The 17,298-nt window shown below is 37.7% G+C and overlaps 1 protein-coding gene and 1 pseudogene across 2 annotated transcripts; both read right to left on the bottom strand.

Moving 5' to 3' along the window:
- Positions 1 to 4: 4 nt before the first annotated feature.
- dhdh.2 (dihydrodiol dehydrogenase, tandem duplicate 2) lies at positions 5 to 4,335 on the bottom strand. Its single transcript, XM_082540740.1, has 7 exons — positions 4,206 to 4,335; positions 2,473 to 2,584; positions 2,162 to 2,325; positions 1,665 to 1,920; positions 954 to 1,078; positions 624 to 771; positions 5 to 442 (listed from the first exon to the last, which is right to left on the bottom strand). The coding sequence occupies exons 1-7, from the start codon at positions 4,293 to 4,295 to the stop codon at positions 333 to 335; spliced, it is 1,005 nt and encodes a 334-aa protein (XP_082396866.1). The 5' UTR covers positions 4,296 to 4,335; the 3' UTR covers positions 5 to 332.
- Positions 4,336 to 7,342: 3,007 nt separating this feature from the next.
- LOC309690351 (trans-1,2-dihydrobenzene-1,2-diol dehydrogenase-like) lies at positions 7,343 to 17,053 on the bottom strand (annotated as a pseudogene). The gene is made up of 14 exons: positions 16,964 to 17,053; positions 16,749 to 16,855; positions 16,455 to 16,662; positions 15,269 to 15,521; positions 14,631 to 14,754; positions 14,345 to 14,420; positions 11,730 to 11,773; positions 10,800 to 10,913; positions 10,552 to 10,663; positions 10,311 to 10,474; positions 9,040 to 9,284; positions 8,404 to 8,527; positions 8,060 to 8,210; positions 7,343 to 7,673 (listed from the first exon to the last, which is right to left on the bottom strand). The product of its transcript is annotated as a trans-1,2-dihydrobenzene-1,2-diol dehydrogenase-like (transcript).
- Between the last annotated feature and the right edge of the window lie 245 nt (positions 17,054 to 17,298).

A 17,298-nucleotide genomic window follows, 5' to 3' on the forward strand; every position in this document is an offset into this window, starting at 1 on the left:
CTAGTGAGACTTGACTCCTTTATTAAAATTTATTTAAATGTGTTCTAATCACCAAAAGGTTTCAGTGGTACAGGGTATTGCTAGACGCAACAGTATCCAGGAATGTAAGAACTTACAAGTACAGTTTGGCAAAGTGTTGTTTTTCCATATATGACCATTAATGACAATATTTTTAACATCTTCTGTAGTGGCTGGGTTTGGCTGAAGGATAGTCTTTATCCTTACAACTTGATGTGTTCCTTGCAGTGGTGTAGGAATAAAGGTTAATTTTGAACCAATAAAAGAAAATTATCTGGCTCCCGTTAATCACAGCATGGGTACGTGTTTAACATTTACTGGCAGTCCTGGCTGTACACCACCCCCACCTGCCTGCGGATCTCATCCTCCAATTCAGCCAGCAGGAGAGAGTCTGCATGGGACATGACAGTACTTTCCTTCAGCCCTGGGGGGGGGGGAAGAAAGAATGTTAGGCTTGCTTATGTTTTTAAGTAGAGTTTCTGATGCCACCTTGTGTTAAAGGTGTGAATTACAAGTCAGCCAATAGCCAAAATATTTGGACCATTAATGATTTTTTTTTTTCCCCTTAGTGTGGATGCAGACTAATAATCTAAAAGTCTTAGTACCTTTGAGCAAACACTGTCGAACCTCTTCTGCTTCATAACGCATTCCTGTACTATTGATGAAGTTGAGAGGCAAATAGGGTTCTGGAACTGGGTACTCAATCTCCTTCTCATTCACCACTAATGATGTGGGGCACCACATAGCAGGGACCTAAGAAATAAATAGATTTAAATAAATAATATAAAAAAAATATAGATAGAGATATATAGATATTTGATTCAGAAATTACCTTGGTTGACTTTGAAATGATTTGTATGATGTATATCCTTAATGATTAACAAAAAAAGGTTTGCTCAAACTAATAAAATTTAATTTAACCTTTGATGACCTACCCGAACTGTGCCCTTTGTTCCCATAATAATGGCATCATTGGGCAGTTTTACACCTGAGGAGCAGGTAATCACTGCCATTCTGTTCTTGGAGTACTTCAGAATGGCGACCACGGTCTCATCCACTCCTATAATAACAATATAATTTATATTATATATATATATTGTTATATATTTGTTATTATATACTATAATAGCAAAGAAAGTACATTTGGTAAAGACACATTAGGATGAAGGAATATGGAGACATGGTTGGCTGAAAATATTGGACCATAAATAACTGCTGCAGTTCAACCTTTATTGTGCCTCATAAAGGCAACAATAGATAAAGACTTAAAAGAGGAATGCTGTAAAAGAAAAAAAATCTGAGTTCACACTCAGCAGATGTCATGGTGTCACTAAAGCTGGAACATTAACTTTACAACTTGAGCTTTTTTCAGATTTCAGTTCCCTATAATGTTATCACATGACAAGCTGCAACTGAAAACAGCTTTGTCACTGTCAGCTCTATTGTGGACCACAAAAATAATACATTTTAGTGACTAAAATGTCAACAAAGATTGTTTTTTCATTGTTTTTAAGCGAGCAACAGAAAAAAAGAACGAGTCAGCTATTCCACCATTGCCATTTGACTCAGGACAGTAGTATAAACAGCATTATCGTGTAAGTACAAAACTACATGTTAATAAGTGACACGGCTTTAAAAGTCATTACCAGTCTCCACGTGCAATACTCCACTAGCTTGGATGCTCTCTGGCTTCTCTCCATTATACACCATGGATACAAACTGCAAGCAGTAGATCCCAATGTCTAGTAATGCTCCTCCACCTAGCTCCTTCTGCATTGCTCTCGGTACATGCATAAATGGAAAACCAAACTCTGATCTGACCATCTTCACTTCGCCCAGCTCCCCCTGGGCCAGCAATCGTCTGATCTCAACTGAGACTGGGAAAAAGCGGGTCCAAACAGCCTGGAACAAAAACACAGTAGATATTTCATACACTCACATATACGTACTTGGTTCTGAGTAAATTACATAGAATCAGCTAAAAATTAACTAAATGTTTTTACATTCTCTTATTTACATGAGGGTTTGACACTTTGACGTGCACCAAAATTGAAATAAAGAAACACTTATGACTAATAGTGAAGGTGAAAAATAACACCAAGAGGAGAATTTCCTTTTTCTTTATGGTTTTCTGTACTTGTACCTCCATGAGAAAGACACCATTCTTTTTGGCTGAGGCCAGAATCTGCTGCACCTCCTTGGTGTTCATAGCCAGTGGCTTCTCACACAGCACATTCTTCTTGGCATTTGTAAAGAGCAAACAAGTGTTCAGATGGTACGGGTGGATTACTCCGATGTACACCACATCTGCAAATACATAAAGATGCCGACCAGAGAGAGCACCATAACAAGAATGATTATGGAGTCTAACAAACATCTAAGTCCTAACCGGAGCAGGAGCTTTAAATCATCAGCGAAGCAAACCGAATCAGCAAACTTTTGGCAGAAACTGACCAATGTCACGATCTCTGGCCAGCTCCTCATAACTGCCATACGCTTTGGAGATGCTGTGTTTTTTGGCAAATTCCTGTGCATCCTCCAGCTTGCGTGCTGCCACAGCCACAACCTGTAATACAGTCACAGATGAGTTCCTCCTGTCAATAACTAAGTAAGCAGGCAGTTTCTTGTTGAGTCTTGTCTTGTTTCCCGTTCCAGTTTATATAAATCTTCTGGATATATAACAATTAGGTAAGATTTTTATCTTTTGTTAGTATACAGGCTCCCTCAGTGCCACCACAAGGTCATCAGTTAAGTGTGATATGTGTTGGGAAAGTTACTTTTAAAATGTATTCCATTACAGAATACAGAATACATGCCCCAAAATGTATTCTGTAACGTATTCCGTTACGTTACTCAATGACAGTAACGTATTCTGAATACTTTGGATTACTTAATATATTATCATGCTTTTTACAACAACGTGAATGTACTATTGCTGTGTGATTTGTTACTATTACTGAAGGTCCGCGACTCCGAACTGTAGTAAAGGGACCTCTGAGTAATACGGCGGGGTCCCTGTCGGCTCGTAGCCGAAAAATAGCTTTACTTTGTTGTGTGGGTCAACTTTGCTATCAGAGACAGAGAGAGGCGTTGAAAGGCTGCTCCAACGGAACTTATTGTTTTCGGAGGAAAACAAGAACACGGTGTACAGTCGAGTCTTAATAGCTTACTTACAACTGGGCTCGTCAGGCACTCTTCTTGGCTGAAGTGGTTATTTACATGCTTCCAGCTCCCGTTTTTCCTCGATGACAACTCGTACCTTTCCACTCCCCTTTTTCTCCCTCCTCGCGCTCACAGACCCATAACGTGTATGGCAGTCCATTCTCCCTGCAACACGGACTACACTGCCCATGATGCTACATTCTTTAGAGCTATGCTTGTAGCGTTCTGCCTGTTAGCTTAGCACAACAACAACAACAACGAAAAGGCGCTCTCTCACCCAGGAAACACACAGTCGCAGAGAGAGAGAGCGTAGCTGTCAAACAAAACCCAAACAGTCCTGACCCGCGACAAAATGAAACAGGAAAGTACCGCAGTGTAATCCATTTATTTCAACAAAGTAACTGTATTCTAAATACCACCTTTTTAAACGGTAACTGTAACGGAATACAGTTACTCGTATTTTGTATTTTAAATACGTAACGGCGGTACATGTATTCCGTTACTCCCCAACACTGGATATGACACACACACACACACACACACAGAATCTTTAACTCTCAAGGCCATTTTGTATTCACAAACCAGGAAAAGTCAGTCTCAAGTTGCTGTTTCTTTGTAAACTTCGTTGCAAATAAAACGGAAGTTTTAGGGAAACTTATAGATATTTATGTACCATAACTGTTGATTTGTGGAGTGCCAAGAATTTGAAATACCCATTTATTGCGTTATTTACGGTAAACATGTAACGCATACATGTGACGCAACATACTGCAAACTGTAACTTGCAGTTTTCGCAAGTTCACGGCCGGAGTCACTTGTATCGGCCTTTGTTAAAGACACAAACTGCAAATATACAACATTGCGTCAATCGAATGTTGTAAGAAACTGATTTCAAAAGCACTTCTAATCAGTAGAAACTGAGCGGCAGTCAGCACGGCTACAGGAAACCACGCTGAGTGATAAGGAGAAGGTTTATGTTTGATCACTGGGTAGATTTGTGAACAGTAGTTCGCTAACAGAAATACCTGATGGTCTTCAAGTGGAAGAGTTTTCAGGGCCACGGTGAAGTCATGACTGATCTTCCCAGCGCTGCAGATTCCCCACCTGGTTGCCATATTGGACACGGCGGACTGAGACAGATTCGAAGCAGCAGTTGCTGTTCTCGGCCTCAGAGTGGCGACACAGCATGCAATGTGGACTTTCAGACACAAGTTGCATTTTCCTACATGCGTTGTAGCTTCATGTAAAGACAAATGCATATAATCTGCAAGCAGTGAAAATAAATGTAAACTAAAACAGGGAGAGCAAAGAATAAAGAAATGCATTTAAAAATATGTAAAAACATACTTTGTTCTTTAGCTATTTAAATACAAACAACCGAAATTAGGAACTAAACAGACGATTATCAGACTACTGTTACAGAAAGTCACGTTTTCATGAAATTAAAAAAATCAGAAAATAGCAGCTAGATTTTTTCCAGGTTTCCCAGAGGTGCTGCCAGCATTTCAGACACAGCACGTGGAAATTCATTGCATGCGTGAAATAAAGACAATACTATGCTGACGATGTGGTTTTTAAAACTACTGCGTCGTAACTGTGACCATAAAGGAAGAACTAAAAACGCTTTTTTTCTTCTAATTTCTTATTCCATCTGCCCCCACTAAGGGGAGCTCTTTTCCTTTAATCTTTGTAATAATAACCCCCACATTGTTTTAACTTTGATTTCCTCTTTTACAGTGTGTATACTGCTTACTTATTTTGTTAATTACTATTAATTTATTTGCCTATTATATATTTATCTTTAAAAAAAAACCAGTCTGTTATAACCTGATTCCACTACAGTCACCAAATTTTATGTGCCTTTTTTTTCGCTGACTGATTCTGTTGTGTTTTCCTCTTTATTTTTTGTCAATTATAATTTAGCTGTATATCCTGGAGTCTTAACTTTGTCCTAGGGAATGATAGGGCGTGGAACACGACCTAACTAGGCACAGTTTTTGAATGAATTCACTTGTTTGTTTGTTTTTAGGACATAAATCACATGACATGTTAGAGCAGAGCTGATATTTACTTTGTTTAAAGCTGCACAGTCCTTTTATTTAACCTGCCCATTAAATAGCATAAAGGTTTTTAGTATAAACACAGCAGATGTATAGAAAGATATATCTATGATTAAATTACCCAAAATCAAATAATAAAAACATGTCATTTTGAAGCCATGGGATAAATTCTGTATGTATGTATACATAAATGTGTGTTTTTATATATATTTAGACATGGCCCTACTATATATAATTCTATATATCCTTCAGGTTTTTATCAGTCCTGCAAATCCCAACGGTTGAAATTAAAAGTAAAAATATTAAATAAGCCATACCCTTCCCTGACTGAAAAAGCCTTTCTTAAGTCCTAACCTTGAAAATCAGACAGTACAACCTATTTTTGAATTTGTTTCTATACCAGTGCAATAGTCAGACACAACAGAACACTTCAACATGTGCCACTTGAAGTTGCTTCTTCTCTCCAGTGGATGATATTTCAAATGAACATGGCTTTCACAATTAGTCCTTTATTGAGTTAATCAATCAAACACCTCACAGTGACAGCTGTTGGTTTTTTTTTTTCATTAAATGACTAGGACTCCATCACAGGATGGTGACACAAAAGGCAGAAGCTCTATCTGTTTACACTGCGATTTGTTTGATTTAAATCTTTTTCTTCTGTGTAATAAAAACATTGTCAATGTTTTTCAAGAAGTTTGCTGTATTTAAATGGTAGCTCTGGGGTATGATAATTATAATTTGCTCTGTCATGGCTCTATCATGAAGCTAAAAAGACTATAAAGATCAAACTCCCTAATAATGCAACCAAAATTTACATGTTCCAAAAATTTGATGACTCTTTAATTTGGTGGTTAATCATAGTCACTGTTCCCATACTTTGTCATGTGGTGCTCTGATAGATCTGCTCGTTTCAATTGCCTCACGCAGAGGGGTGGACTATGAAGCAAGATTAATGGGGTAACAATATATTAGGTTGAACTTAAAACTCAGCCCGACTGGTCAGCTATGTATAATGTATTAATTTGTGTTTGTAAATTCAGTTTAAAATCATCTGGAAGAACCATTTTTTCTCTGATTATTTTATTTATAATACATTTTAAATGCAATATAGATTCTCTATTGTTAAAAGATCTTTTTAATGAGCAACTTTTAAGTCATATCTTACAACAAAAAGCCCCTAAAAAACCTTGCAATAAGGTTACATAGACAGACAGACAGACAGACAGACAGACAGACAGACAGATAGATAGATAGATAGATAGATAGATAGATAGATAGATAGATAGATAGATAGATAGATAGATACTTTACAGATATTTCATCTTGTTTGATTCTATTTACAGAAAGGAAGTTGTCAAATTTTATTCACAATAGAACACAGAAGAAAAACCATATGATAACAAGCTGGATGTTACCTCCCTTCTCTAGTCTGAAGGATATGATGTTCATGTTTTGTAATAATAATTTTGAAATTCTATTAATCTGACCATAGAGCAGTTTTGCACTTTGCTTCAGTCCATTTTGATGAACTTAGCCAAAGGAAAATGTCAGCATTTCTTCTTCTATTTCTGGATCATATGGCTTCTTTACCTGATAGAGCTTATAGAGCAGCAAACTGTGTTTACATAAAGTGATTTAGAAAAGTTTCTGAGCCCATGAAGTGACACTAATGAAAGAATCATGCTCATTAAAAAAAAAAAAAAAAAAAATCCTGTCCTGCCTGGCAGCTTTTGCAATCAGAATTATGATCTGTAGGCACTGTTGTGCCAAACATGTAATAATAACGATAGAGTACAAATGCACAACGTATTGCCAACTGCCGCACCTGTAAGAAAAACAAATATACAAAACCTGGAACACAAACATTAAAAAACGCACAGGTACATAAATCAACAACCTTCTTGTGGAGTGTGTGAGTGTGAGAAAGATAAAGAGAGAGAGTGTCGAGTTTGAGTGTGCCTTTGTCACAAAATGTACTTGAAAATGGGGTAGGAAGCTGTCATAACACCCCCTGCCTGGTACCCGGCAGAAGATAGAGAAGGAATCAGTTATAGGGATAATTTCATATAGAAAAAAGTCATGTGTTGCTAAACCTGTCCTTTTCATGTGAATGTGAAGCAGAAAGCTTAGCTTAGCAGAGAAAGCTGTTAAACACTGTTGTGATATGCATTTTCTCTCGGTTTTAGATTTTAGGTTTTGTCAAACCACCCATTGCAAAATAAACCTGGCTATGTTGAACTTCCTTCATAGTACATCCCACTGCTTCTTCTGTTACATCTTAGTAGGATTTGGTCTGAAACAGCTCTGCTTGACAGTGGCTTCACTGGCTGTCTTGGTTAAAGACAACTCCCACTTGTTTCCTGATTTCAGCCATGATCTCTGACAGCAAGACAGAATCTGCCAGAGGCATCCGTTTACTCTCCTTAAGTCCTGCAAAGGAAGAGAAGTTTTATCCAAATTCTGGCTCATGGACAGATGTTATATTTTAATAAGTGTAACTTATGTACATATCCATAATGAACTGCAATTTATGACAAGGCAGGAATATAAAGATTGTGTAAATTATTATTAGAAGTAAAAGTAACAGTACTGTAATATTCTGTGAGCTAAAGGACATTCCAAGCACTCATTACATTCAGTCATAATCTGATGAGTATAATTGGTGTATACTTCTACATTTTCATTTGTCGCCCTGAGAATGCAAGTGATTGTCTAAACCGCAGTGTCCTTCTTACAAACTCAGCTTTCCTTTGAAGCAGTGGTTTAGGCTGTCTCTTCAGAGAGAAATACACACATTTCCTTTTATCATGACCTACCTTTAAGCAGGCACTGCCTCACTTCTCCTGCCTCATAGCGCAGCCCGGCGCAGTTGGTAAAATTCAGAGGGAGACACGGCTCAGGCAGAGGGTACTCTGTTTCCTTGTCATTCACCACCAGTTTGGTGGGGCAGTGCATGGGGCCAAGAACCTGTACAGTGAAAAGGAAGCAAACTTTTGTTTCAGTCCCTCAATTTGCAAATTCATCAAATACAGTGAGATCTATGTCTGAATATATTGGTTTAATTAAATGTGAAATTAATCATCAGTCAGCACAGTCTTTGCATGTCCCTGTAATTTCTTAATGAACTCAAATGGTCCTGCAAAGGACGAGCATAGCATACTTTAATGGACCCTTAGTGCCCGCAATGACAGCGTCATTTGGTAGTCGGGCTGCAATTGAAAAGGCACACAAGGCCATCCTCTTCCTGGAGAATTTCATCGTCACAACCACTGATTCATCCACTCCTGTTAAACATTCAAAAACATGAAATTATTGAAAGCATCAAATAAATTAGCATTAAAATGTTGTTTTAGACCTCTGCAGCTTATTTACAGTGTCATCTTTATATATTTTATATATATAAGTAAAAAAAAATCATATATTCAAAAAAATTGCTTACATTAAACTAAAAAAAAAAAAGCTTTTTATATTATTATAGATATCCTTCAGTGAGACATGCAGTTACATATTCTCCTGCCAGTTTTACCGTATTACTGTATTCTCTGGGGGGATTTGGATTAGTGTGACATTTTAATGATAAGTCTTGGATTTTCTGTGTGAAATTCTGTCCTGGGGTGTTTACATTTTAGGCAATTCATTTAAAAGTGATTCCTCTGTATCACACAAAGTGTGCTTCTCTTCCTCTATTTGTTTTTTTATGGCAAGGCTCAAGCGTGCGTTTGTGATTGCTGAAGCACGCCCTGTGGTAAATGATACTAACACACATCCTATTTCTCCCACATGATCTGAATCATACCTGAGTCAAGCAGCACCCCTGTGGCTTGGATGGACTCTGGCCTTTCACCATTGAACACCATCAACACAAACTGCAGGCAGTACATCCAGCAGAGCTCCTCCACCCAGCTCCTTCTGCTCTGAGCGAGGCACTTTGAGCCGAGGGGAGCCAAAGTAGGCTTTTACCAGCTTCACATCCCCAACCGCCTCCTCTGCCAGCAGCCTGCGCACCTCAGCATACACAGGGAAACAGCGGGACCAGATGGCCTATGAGGAAAAGGGCAGATCCAGATATTTTGATCCAGTCTCGCTACAGAACTAAATAGTTGAAACTGAAGTTTCACCTGAGCAGGCATTTATTATAAAGCTCCTCAGTTATATGACTGTTGTGGCAAATCTGTACTGTGAACAATAATTTTTCCTGTCAATAATGTAAAATAATAGGAATGGCAATTTCTTACAATCCATGTATATAATTTGACCATTGGGTTTCTTAGTGGTGTAAGCCAAAAACAAATACACAGTTGCATTTTATGTAGCTAACAGTTAATTTAGAAGAAGCAAGAACAGAAAAACATTGAAAGCTGCAGGTGTATTGTGCACGAAATGGGAATTAAAATGTGATCATCAAGCCAGGTGCAGATGTGTCTGGCTGTGGCCACAGGTTGCAATAGCAACCTGAATCCCATTCCATCTGAGCACAGATAATGTTAACTGCATGCCTGTGAGGCTGATAACCCTCAAATAATAATAAAAACAATAACATTTTCCAAACTGATTATTAACTTTTGCTGTGTTTTGGAAAGGCATTAGTTTAGTGACTTATATTTTCTTATTGCTGTTTTTACAACAGCTGCATGCATGACAATAATTCCTCTTTCAATTCAATTCAATTCAATTTTATTTATCACAACAACACTTGACTCAAAGTGCTTTCAATTGTAAGGCAAAGACCCTACAATAGTAGAGAAAAAAAACCTCACCAATCATTTTACCCCCTATGAGCCATCTGCCATGTCCATGTCCAGACCATGTTGATCTGCATATTTGGAATTTTTTGTTGTAAAATTGAAAAATTATTGTACCTTTTTCCACTTTCTTAGTAAATTGTAAAAAAAAAAAAAAGAGAGATTTAGAAGATTTAAGATAATTGCCTTCGGTTTCCTCCTGAAATGGACAATTCTTTCCTTATTCTGTGGCACTGTAAAAACTGACCCTTAAGTTACCACTACTGTTAGCAAGTATCCTCAGGGCAAAGCTATAAATGACAGCACTTCATCCCTTCAGCCTTACCACCATCAGGAAGACATGGTTTTTCTTAGCTGTGGCAACGAGGTCTTTAACCTTTCTGGAGTTCATAGCAAAGGGTTTTTCACACAGCACATTTTTCCCAGCCTTGAGGAACAGCATGCCAACTCTCCAGTGTTCTGTATGCAGCATTCCCAGATATACAATGTCTGTGGGAACACAAGTTTTTCATCCAAACAATAAAACCGTCACACCCTTATCTCTAATTGTGCAGTCAGATTATTACAAATTTTTGGGTTATTGGCCAGCTCCTCATAGCTGCCATAGGTCTTAGGAATACAATGTTTCTGGGCAAAATCTTTGGCACGGTCAATACTCCTCGATGCAATGACTGCAATCTATGCATAACATTAGAAAAGGAAAGAAAAAGAACAACAAAACAAACTCAAACAAACGCACACACTGCACACCTGTTCAGTGTATAGGGGACACTCTGTGTGACAATGTTGTACCGAACTTCCTTTAATTGAGTACCCGATGATCTCCCGGAGGCAGAGTCTTAATGGCCACACTAAAATCATGGCTGATCTTTCCAGCTCCACAGAGTCCCCATCGAGTTGCCATGTTGACAAGTGACAAATGAGTAGGCTATAGTGTTGCTTCAGAGAAAAAAAAGCCTGCGCTATGACCTCTTGGAAATCCTGCAAATCGGGAGAAGACACCTACTAAACGAGACTGCCCTGTAAAAATAACTGCCTCTTAGCTTGTTAGCACAAGTCCATTTTTAGAAACAATACATACTTTTTGATATTAAGCGACTTCTAGCGGTGGTGCAAGAAAGGGGGTGGGAATAACGTGGAAAAAACCAAACATGGATTTCATCTGACCTGTCTTTTTAAAACTCTCGGCCATTACAAAGTATAGTTTTTCTTCACGTAGGAAAGATTCTCGCAATATTCATTAACAGTTTATTTTTGCTTCACATTATTGGGCGTATTGATATTTTTCTTAAAATCTTAAAACTGACGATAGATGTGTACTAAGACAGCAACGGTTACGCAACAGAACTTGCCCAAGATTCCGCTCATTTTTAAGATTTCATCACTATTAATGTAATCCCATGATATATATCAGCATATCACCACAAGAAACTGATATTAATTATTTTAGCGCATTAACCTTTTCAAAAATATATAAACAGTGTACAGAGTAGCGTGTCTCACTGTATCCATGGTAACATTATACTTACTGTTTCTTGTACGTGACATCTAAATCACGCCCATGAAATTCTAATATTCTTCTAATATTATTCTAATTCAATGTCATATGTCATAAATGAAATCAGGTATTATTATTATTGTTCATTTCCCCCCCAAGTAAAATAGCCTATGGTATATCATACGAGTGACCATAACGTGACCGATTACGCATGCGTAGCTGATGGGAGTTTCGGAACTTTCTTACCATACTTTGCGGATTTCTTGTCGTGTTACTCCAGATATACAACACTGTGTCAATAAAATGATGTAAGAAACTGATTTCAACAGCACGTCTAACCGCTGAATGATGAGGGAAATTTTTATGTTTGAATGACTGGGTAGATTTGTGAACAGTGGTTTGATAAAAGACATATCTGTTGTTCAGCAAATGGAAGTTTTCAGGGCCACCGTAAGGTCATGAGTTTCCCCACCTGGTTGCCATATTGGACACCGCTGATTGCGAGATTAAGTTCAACTCAGCAGCTACTGTACTCGGCCTCAGAGTGGCGACACAGCATACATGTGGACTTTATGACGTAACTTTTTAAGTTTGCCAGTATTTTTGCATCACAGTGGAGATATATGGAGATACGGGCATTGCAGTGTTATATAATATAGCTTTGAATCAATGAAAAGAAACAAAATGCTACAAAAGAAAAAAAAAGAAGGAATAAATAAATAAATATTAAAAACATTCATAAAAACAGTTTAAATGTTTTAGGATTACAAAAATGCAAAATCACCACATGAAGGTATTTAAAATACATTTGAAATAAAGGCAAAAGCTAAAAATGCAACAGCTATCTAAATTTTGAAGCCATATTGTTGCAGTATTGTTGAACGATACAGCGGATTGCTTCTGTTACATTTTTAGCAGCCATCCAGATATTTTCCAGAAAGTGCTGCCAACATTGGAACCAATAATGTGTCTTCTTAAAATTTATTGCATTTGTGGAATAAAAATAACACCATGCAGACGGAGTGGTATTAAAAACCGAATTCTAATATTAGCCATGAAAGGAGAGCATTTAAACCAATGTGCTTTTTTGTTCCAATTTCTTATCTCGTCTTACCCCACTAAGGGGAGCTCTTTGCCTTCAATCGATGTGTAATAACACTACATTGACTTTTATTTCCTTGCTTTATGTTTTGTGCTGACTAATGTTAAAAATTTGTCTTAATCAAGCTGCACTGGCATTTTTATTTTCCTTTGGATTGATAAAGTACCTATGATAATACTTGCAATATTTTTAATTTGTCTGTTATGTGTTTAGTTTGATGTAACTTTATTCTACTACAATTACATCAGTTGTAAATTAGTTGTATATTTTGCAGTCTAAACGTTGGTTCATGGCATAATAACTGCTCTAGTTATATCTTGAGCTACTGTTGATTTTAAAATGGAAAGCATCATTTATTTGTTTGTACGACATAAATCACTTGAGCTCACTTGTTTCTCAAAAAACAGGGGACATGTTAGAGCTGATATTTCTTACTACCTTGTTTAAAGCTGCATGTCACATTTATTTAGCCTATTTTAACTAAGACACACAGCACAGGATGTATAGAGAGATATGTATATAATTATATTATCCATTAATCAAATAATCAAAATCTATCATTTTGAATTTAAGGGGTAAATTTTATATCAGTGAAACATTCTTCAGTTTTTATCAGTCATGTGAGCCTATAAGGTTGAGACGAAGTATTAAATGAGCCATACCCTTCGCTGACTCATAAAAACCTTTCTAAGTCTTAACCTTGAAAATCAGACAGTGCAACCTATTTTTGAATCTATTTGTACACCGCTGCAAGGGTCAGACATGACAGAACACTTTGATTCAAATGTGCCACTCGAAGTCTCTTCTTCTCTCCAGCGGATGATATTTGAAATGAAACATGGCTTTCACAATCAGCCCTTTATTGGATTCATCAATCACACACCTCACAGTGACAGCTGAGTTTATCTTTAAAGGACTAGGACTTCATTACAGGATGGTGACACACAAGGCAGTTGCTCTATCTGTTTGCGTTGCGATTCATCTGGTTTAAATCATATTTTCAATCTCTCTGCTTAATCTGTGTAATACAAAATTTGGCAATGTTTCTCATGTAGTGTATTTCACGGTATTTACATAGTAGATCTGGGGTAGGATAACTATGTTTTGAGCTATCATGGGTCTATATTGAAGCTAAAAAGACTACACGGAGAGCAAACTGCCTAATAATGCAACCAACATTTACCTATTCCAAAAATTTACTGAGTCCTTCACAGCTGCCATGCTTTGTCACGTGGTGCTCTGATTGATCGGCTCATTCCAGCTGCCTCAAGCAACTCCTTCTGTTACATCTTAGTAGGATTTGGTCAGGTGAAACAACTCTGCTTGACAGTGGCTTCACTGGCTGTCTTGGTTAAAGACAACTCCCACTTGTTTCCTGATTTCAGCCATGATCTCTGTCAGCAAGACAGAATCTGCCAGAGGCATCCGTGGGCTCTAATTAAGTCCTGCAAATGAAGAGAAGTTTTATCCAAATTCTGGCTCATGGACAGATGTTAAATTATAATAAGTGTAAATTATGTACATATTTAGAATGAACTGTAATTTATGAGAAGGCAGGAATATAAAGATTATGTAAATTATTATTAGAAGTAAAAGTAACAGTACTGTAATATTCTGTGAGCTAAAGGACATTCCAAGCACTCATTACATTCAGTCATAATCTGATGAGTATAATTGGTGTATACTTCTACATTTTCATTTGTCGCCCTGAGAATGCAAGTGATTGTCTAAACCGCAGTGTCCTTCTTACAAACTCAGCTTTCCTCAGGCAGAGGGTACTCTGTTTCCTTGTCATTCACCACCAGTTTGGTGGGGCAGTGCATGGGGCCAAGAACCTGTACAGTGAAAAGGAAGCAAACTTTTGTTTCAGTCCCTCAATTTGCAAATTCATCAAATACAGTGATTCATCAAATACAGTGAGATCTATGTCTGAATATATTGGTTTAATTAAATGTGAAATTAATCATCAGTCAGCACAGTCTTTGCATGTCCCTGTAATTTCTTAATGAACTCAAATGGTCCTGCAAAGGACGAGCATAGCATACTTTAATGGACCCTTAGTGCCCGCAATGACAGCGTCATTTGGTAGTCGGGCTGCAATTGAAAAGGCACACAAGGCCATCCTCTTCCTGGAGAATTTCATCGTCACAACCACTGATTCATCCACTCCTGTTAAACATTCAAAAACATTAAATTATTGAAAGCATCAAACAAATTAGCATTAAAATGTTGTTTTAGACCTCTGCAGCTTATTTACAGTGTCATCTTTATATATTTTATATATATAAGTAAAAAAAAATCATATATTCAAAAAAATTGCTTACATTAAACTAAAAAAAAAAAAAAGCTTTTTATATTATTATAGATAGCTTTTGGGGAGACATGCAGTTACATATTCTCCTGCCAGTTTTACCATATTACTGTATTCTCTGGGGGGATTTGGATTAGTGTGACATTTTAATGATAAGTCTTGGATTTTCTGTGTGAAATTCTGTCCTGGGATGTTTACATTTTAGACAATTCATTTAAAAGTGATTCCTCTGTATCACACAAAGTGTGCTTCTCTTCCTCTATTAGATTTTTTATGACAAGGCTCAAGTGTGCGTTTGTGATTGCTGAAGCACGCCCTGTGGTAAATGATACTAACATACATCCTATTTCTCCCACATGATCTGAATCATACCTGAGTCAAGCAGCACCCCTGTGGCTTGGATGGACTCTGGCCTTTCACCATTGAACACCATCAAAACAAACTGCAGGCAGTACACTCCGATATCCAGCAGAGCTCCTCCACCCAGCTCCTTCTGCACTGATCGGGGAATGTCGAGCTGAGGGGAGCCAAAGTAGGCTTTTACCAGCTTCACATCCCCAACCGCCTCCTCTGCCAGCAGCCTGCGCACCTCAGCATACACATGGAAACAGCGGGACCAGATGGCCTATGAGGAAAAGGGCAGATGATCCAGTCTCGCTACAGAACTAAACATTTGAACCTCAAGTTTCACCATGAAGTACCATGAACCATCATTTTTGCTAGTTTTGCTTCTTATATGAGTCTTGTGAGCATCAAATTTGTATTGTCGTGGCAGTAATATTCAACTAATCTGCAGTGGAGAGTAAATGTAAACTCATTTATTTTTGTGCCACATTAAGCAGAGATTAAATAGTAATATTATATTTATTTATATTTAATACCTGTATTTTTTCACCTTATAGGAAATGTTTAAGATATTGAAAAATATGATTGTCTGCTATTTTCCTTTGAGTTAGATGAGAACATCATGAGCAGTGGTCTGTCTGTTAGGATGCCTAATTATGAAGCTACAGTCAGCAAACTGCTTGCTTTGCATAGACTGGATACAGCTATCCTCAATCTGTCTTAAGATAACAAAACACAATTATTAGCTCCATTAAAGTGTATTAATTTACACTTTGTATCTTGTGTTTTGTTCATCCTTTTTATAATCTGTTTTAGACATTTTATACCCTTCAGAACAATTTGCTATTTCATAAATGGTTTTGCACTGGAGTATTGCACTGACATGCCTACAAGATATAACATAAAGAAAATATAATATCCTGAACTAGCTCACAGTAGATACATTTTCAACTTTTTTACAGATCTAAGGAAGCCATTCCTCTCCATTTATAGTGTTTTTATTGTGCTAAAATAAGCTGCTTTATTTAATTTTTAACCATTCGTACATCAGTATATACTGACACAAGTCCAACTGTATCCTGAAATGTTACATTTTTGCTACATAACATTTAAAATGATTACTTTTATTTTTCATCCTGAAACAAATATTTTCTTTTGTTGTGGTAGCTTCAAAACAGCACCTTCAATTACCCCTACTATTAGCAAGTGACACCAGAGCAAAGCTGTACAGAGACCACTGCATCCCTTCAACCTTACCTCCATCAGGAAGACATGGTTTTTCTTGGCTGTGGCAACGAGGTCTTTCACCTCTCTGGAGTTCATAGCAAAGGGTTTTTCACACAGCACATTTTTCCCAGCCTTGAGGAACAGCATGCCAACTCTCCAGTGTTCTGTATGCAGCATTCCCAGATATACAATGTCTGTGGGAACACAAGTTTTTTTTCCCAAACAATAAAACCGTCACACCCTTATCTCCATTTGTGCAGTCAGATTATTCCCAATTTACCAATTTCTGGGTCATTGGCCAGCTCCTCATACCTTAGCCTTAGGAATACCTTCCTTCGGGGCAAAATCTTTGGCACGATCAATACTCCTTGATGCAATGACTGCAATCTGTGCATAACAAGAAAAAAATGCACACACACCTTGCAGATCTATTTAGTTGAAAGGACATATCCTGTGTGACAGCGCAGCTGCACTGAGCTTGTTTATATTACGTACCTGATGATCTCCAGGAGGCAGAGTCTTAATGGCCACACTGAAGTCATGGCTGATCTTTCCAGCTCCACAGAGTCCCCATCGAGTTGCCATGTTGAATTATATGGTAAGTGACAAATGAGTAGTGTGTTGCTTCAGTAAAGATCTCAGCTGCTGGCGAGATGTAACCTTGGAAAGTTTGCACGTTCAGAGGAAGGATCCCACTAAACTATTGTGCCTTTGTGATAGCAGATAGAAGGCTCCTGCATTACATGCTGGAGAGGTAGTGACTGTAACACACACATGCACACACACATACACGTATGCACACACACACACACACACACACACACATACAC

This window comes from Aulonocara stuartgranti, assembly GCF_965226115.1.
Source record: "Aulonocara stuartgranti genome assembly, chromosome: 1".
In the NCBI taxonomy this organism is placed as follows: Eukaryota; Metazoa; Chordata; class Actinopteri; order Cichliformes; family Cichlidae; genus Aulonocara; species Aulonocara stuartgranti.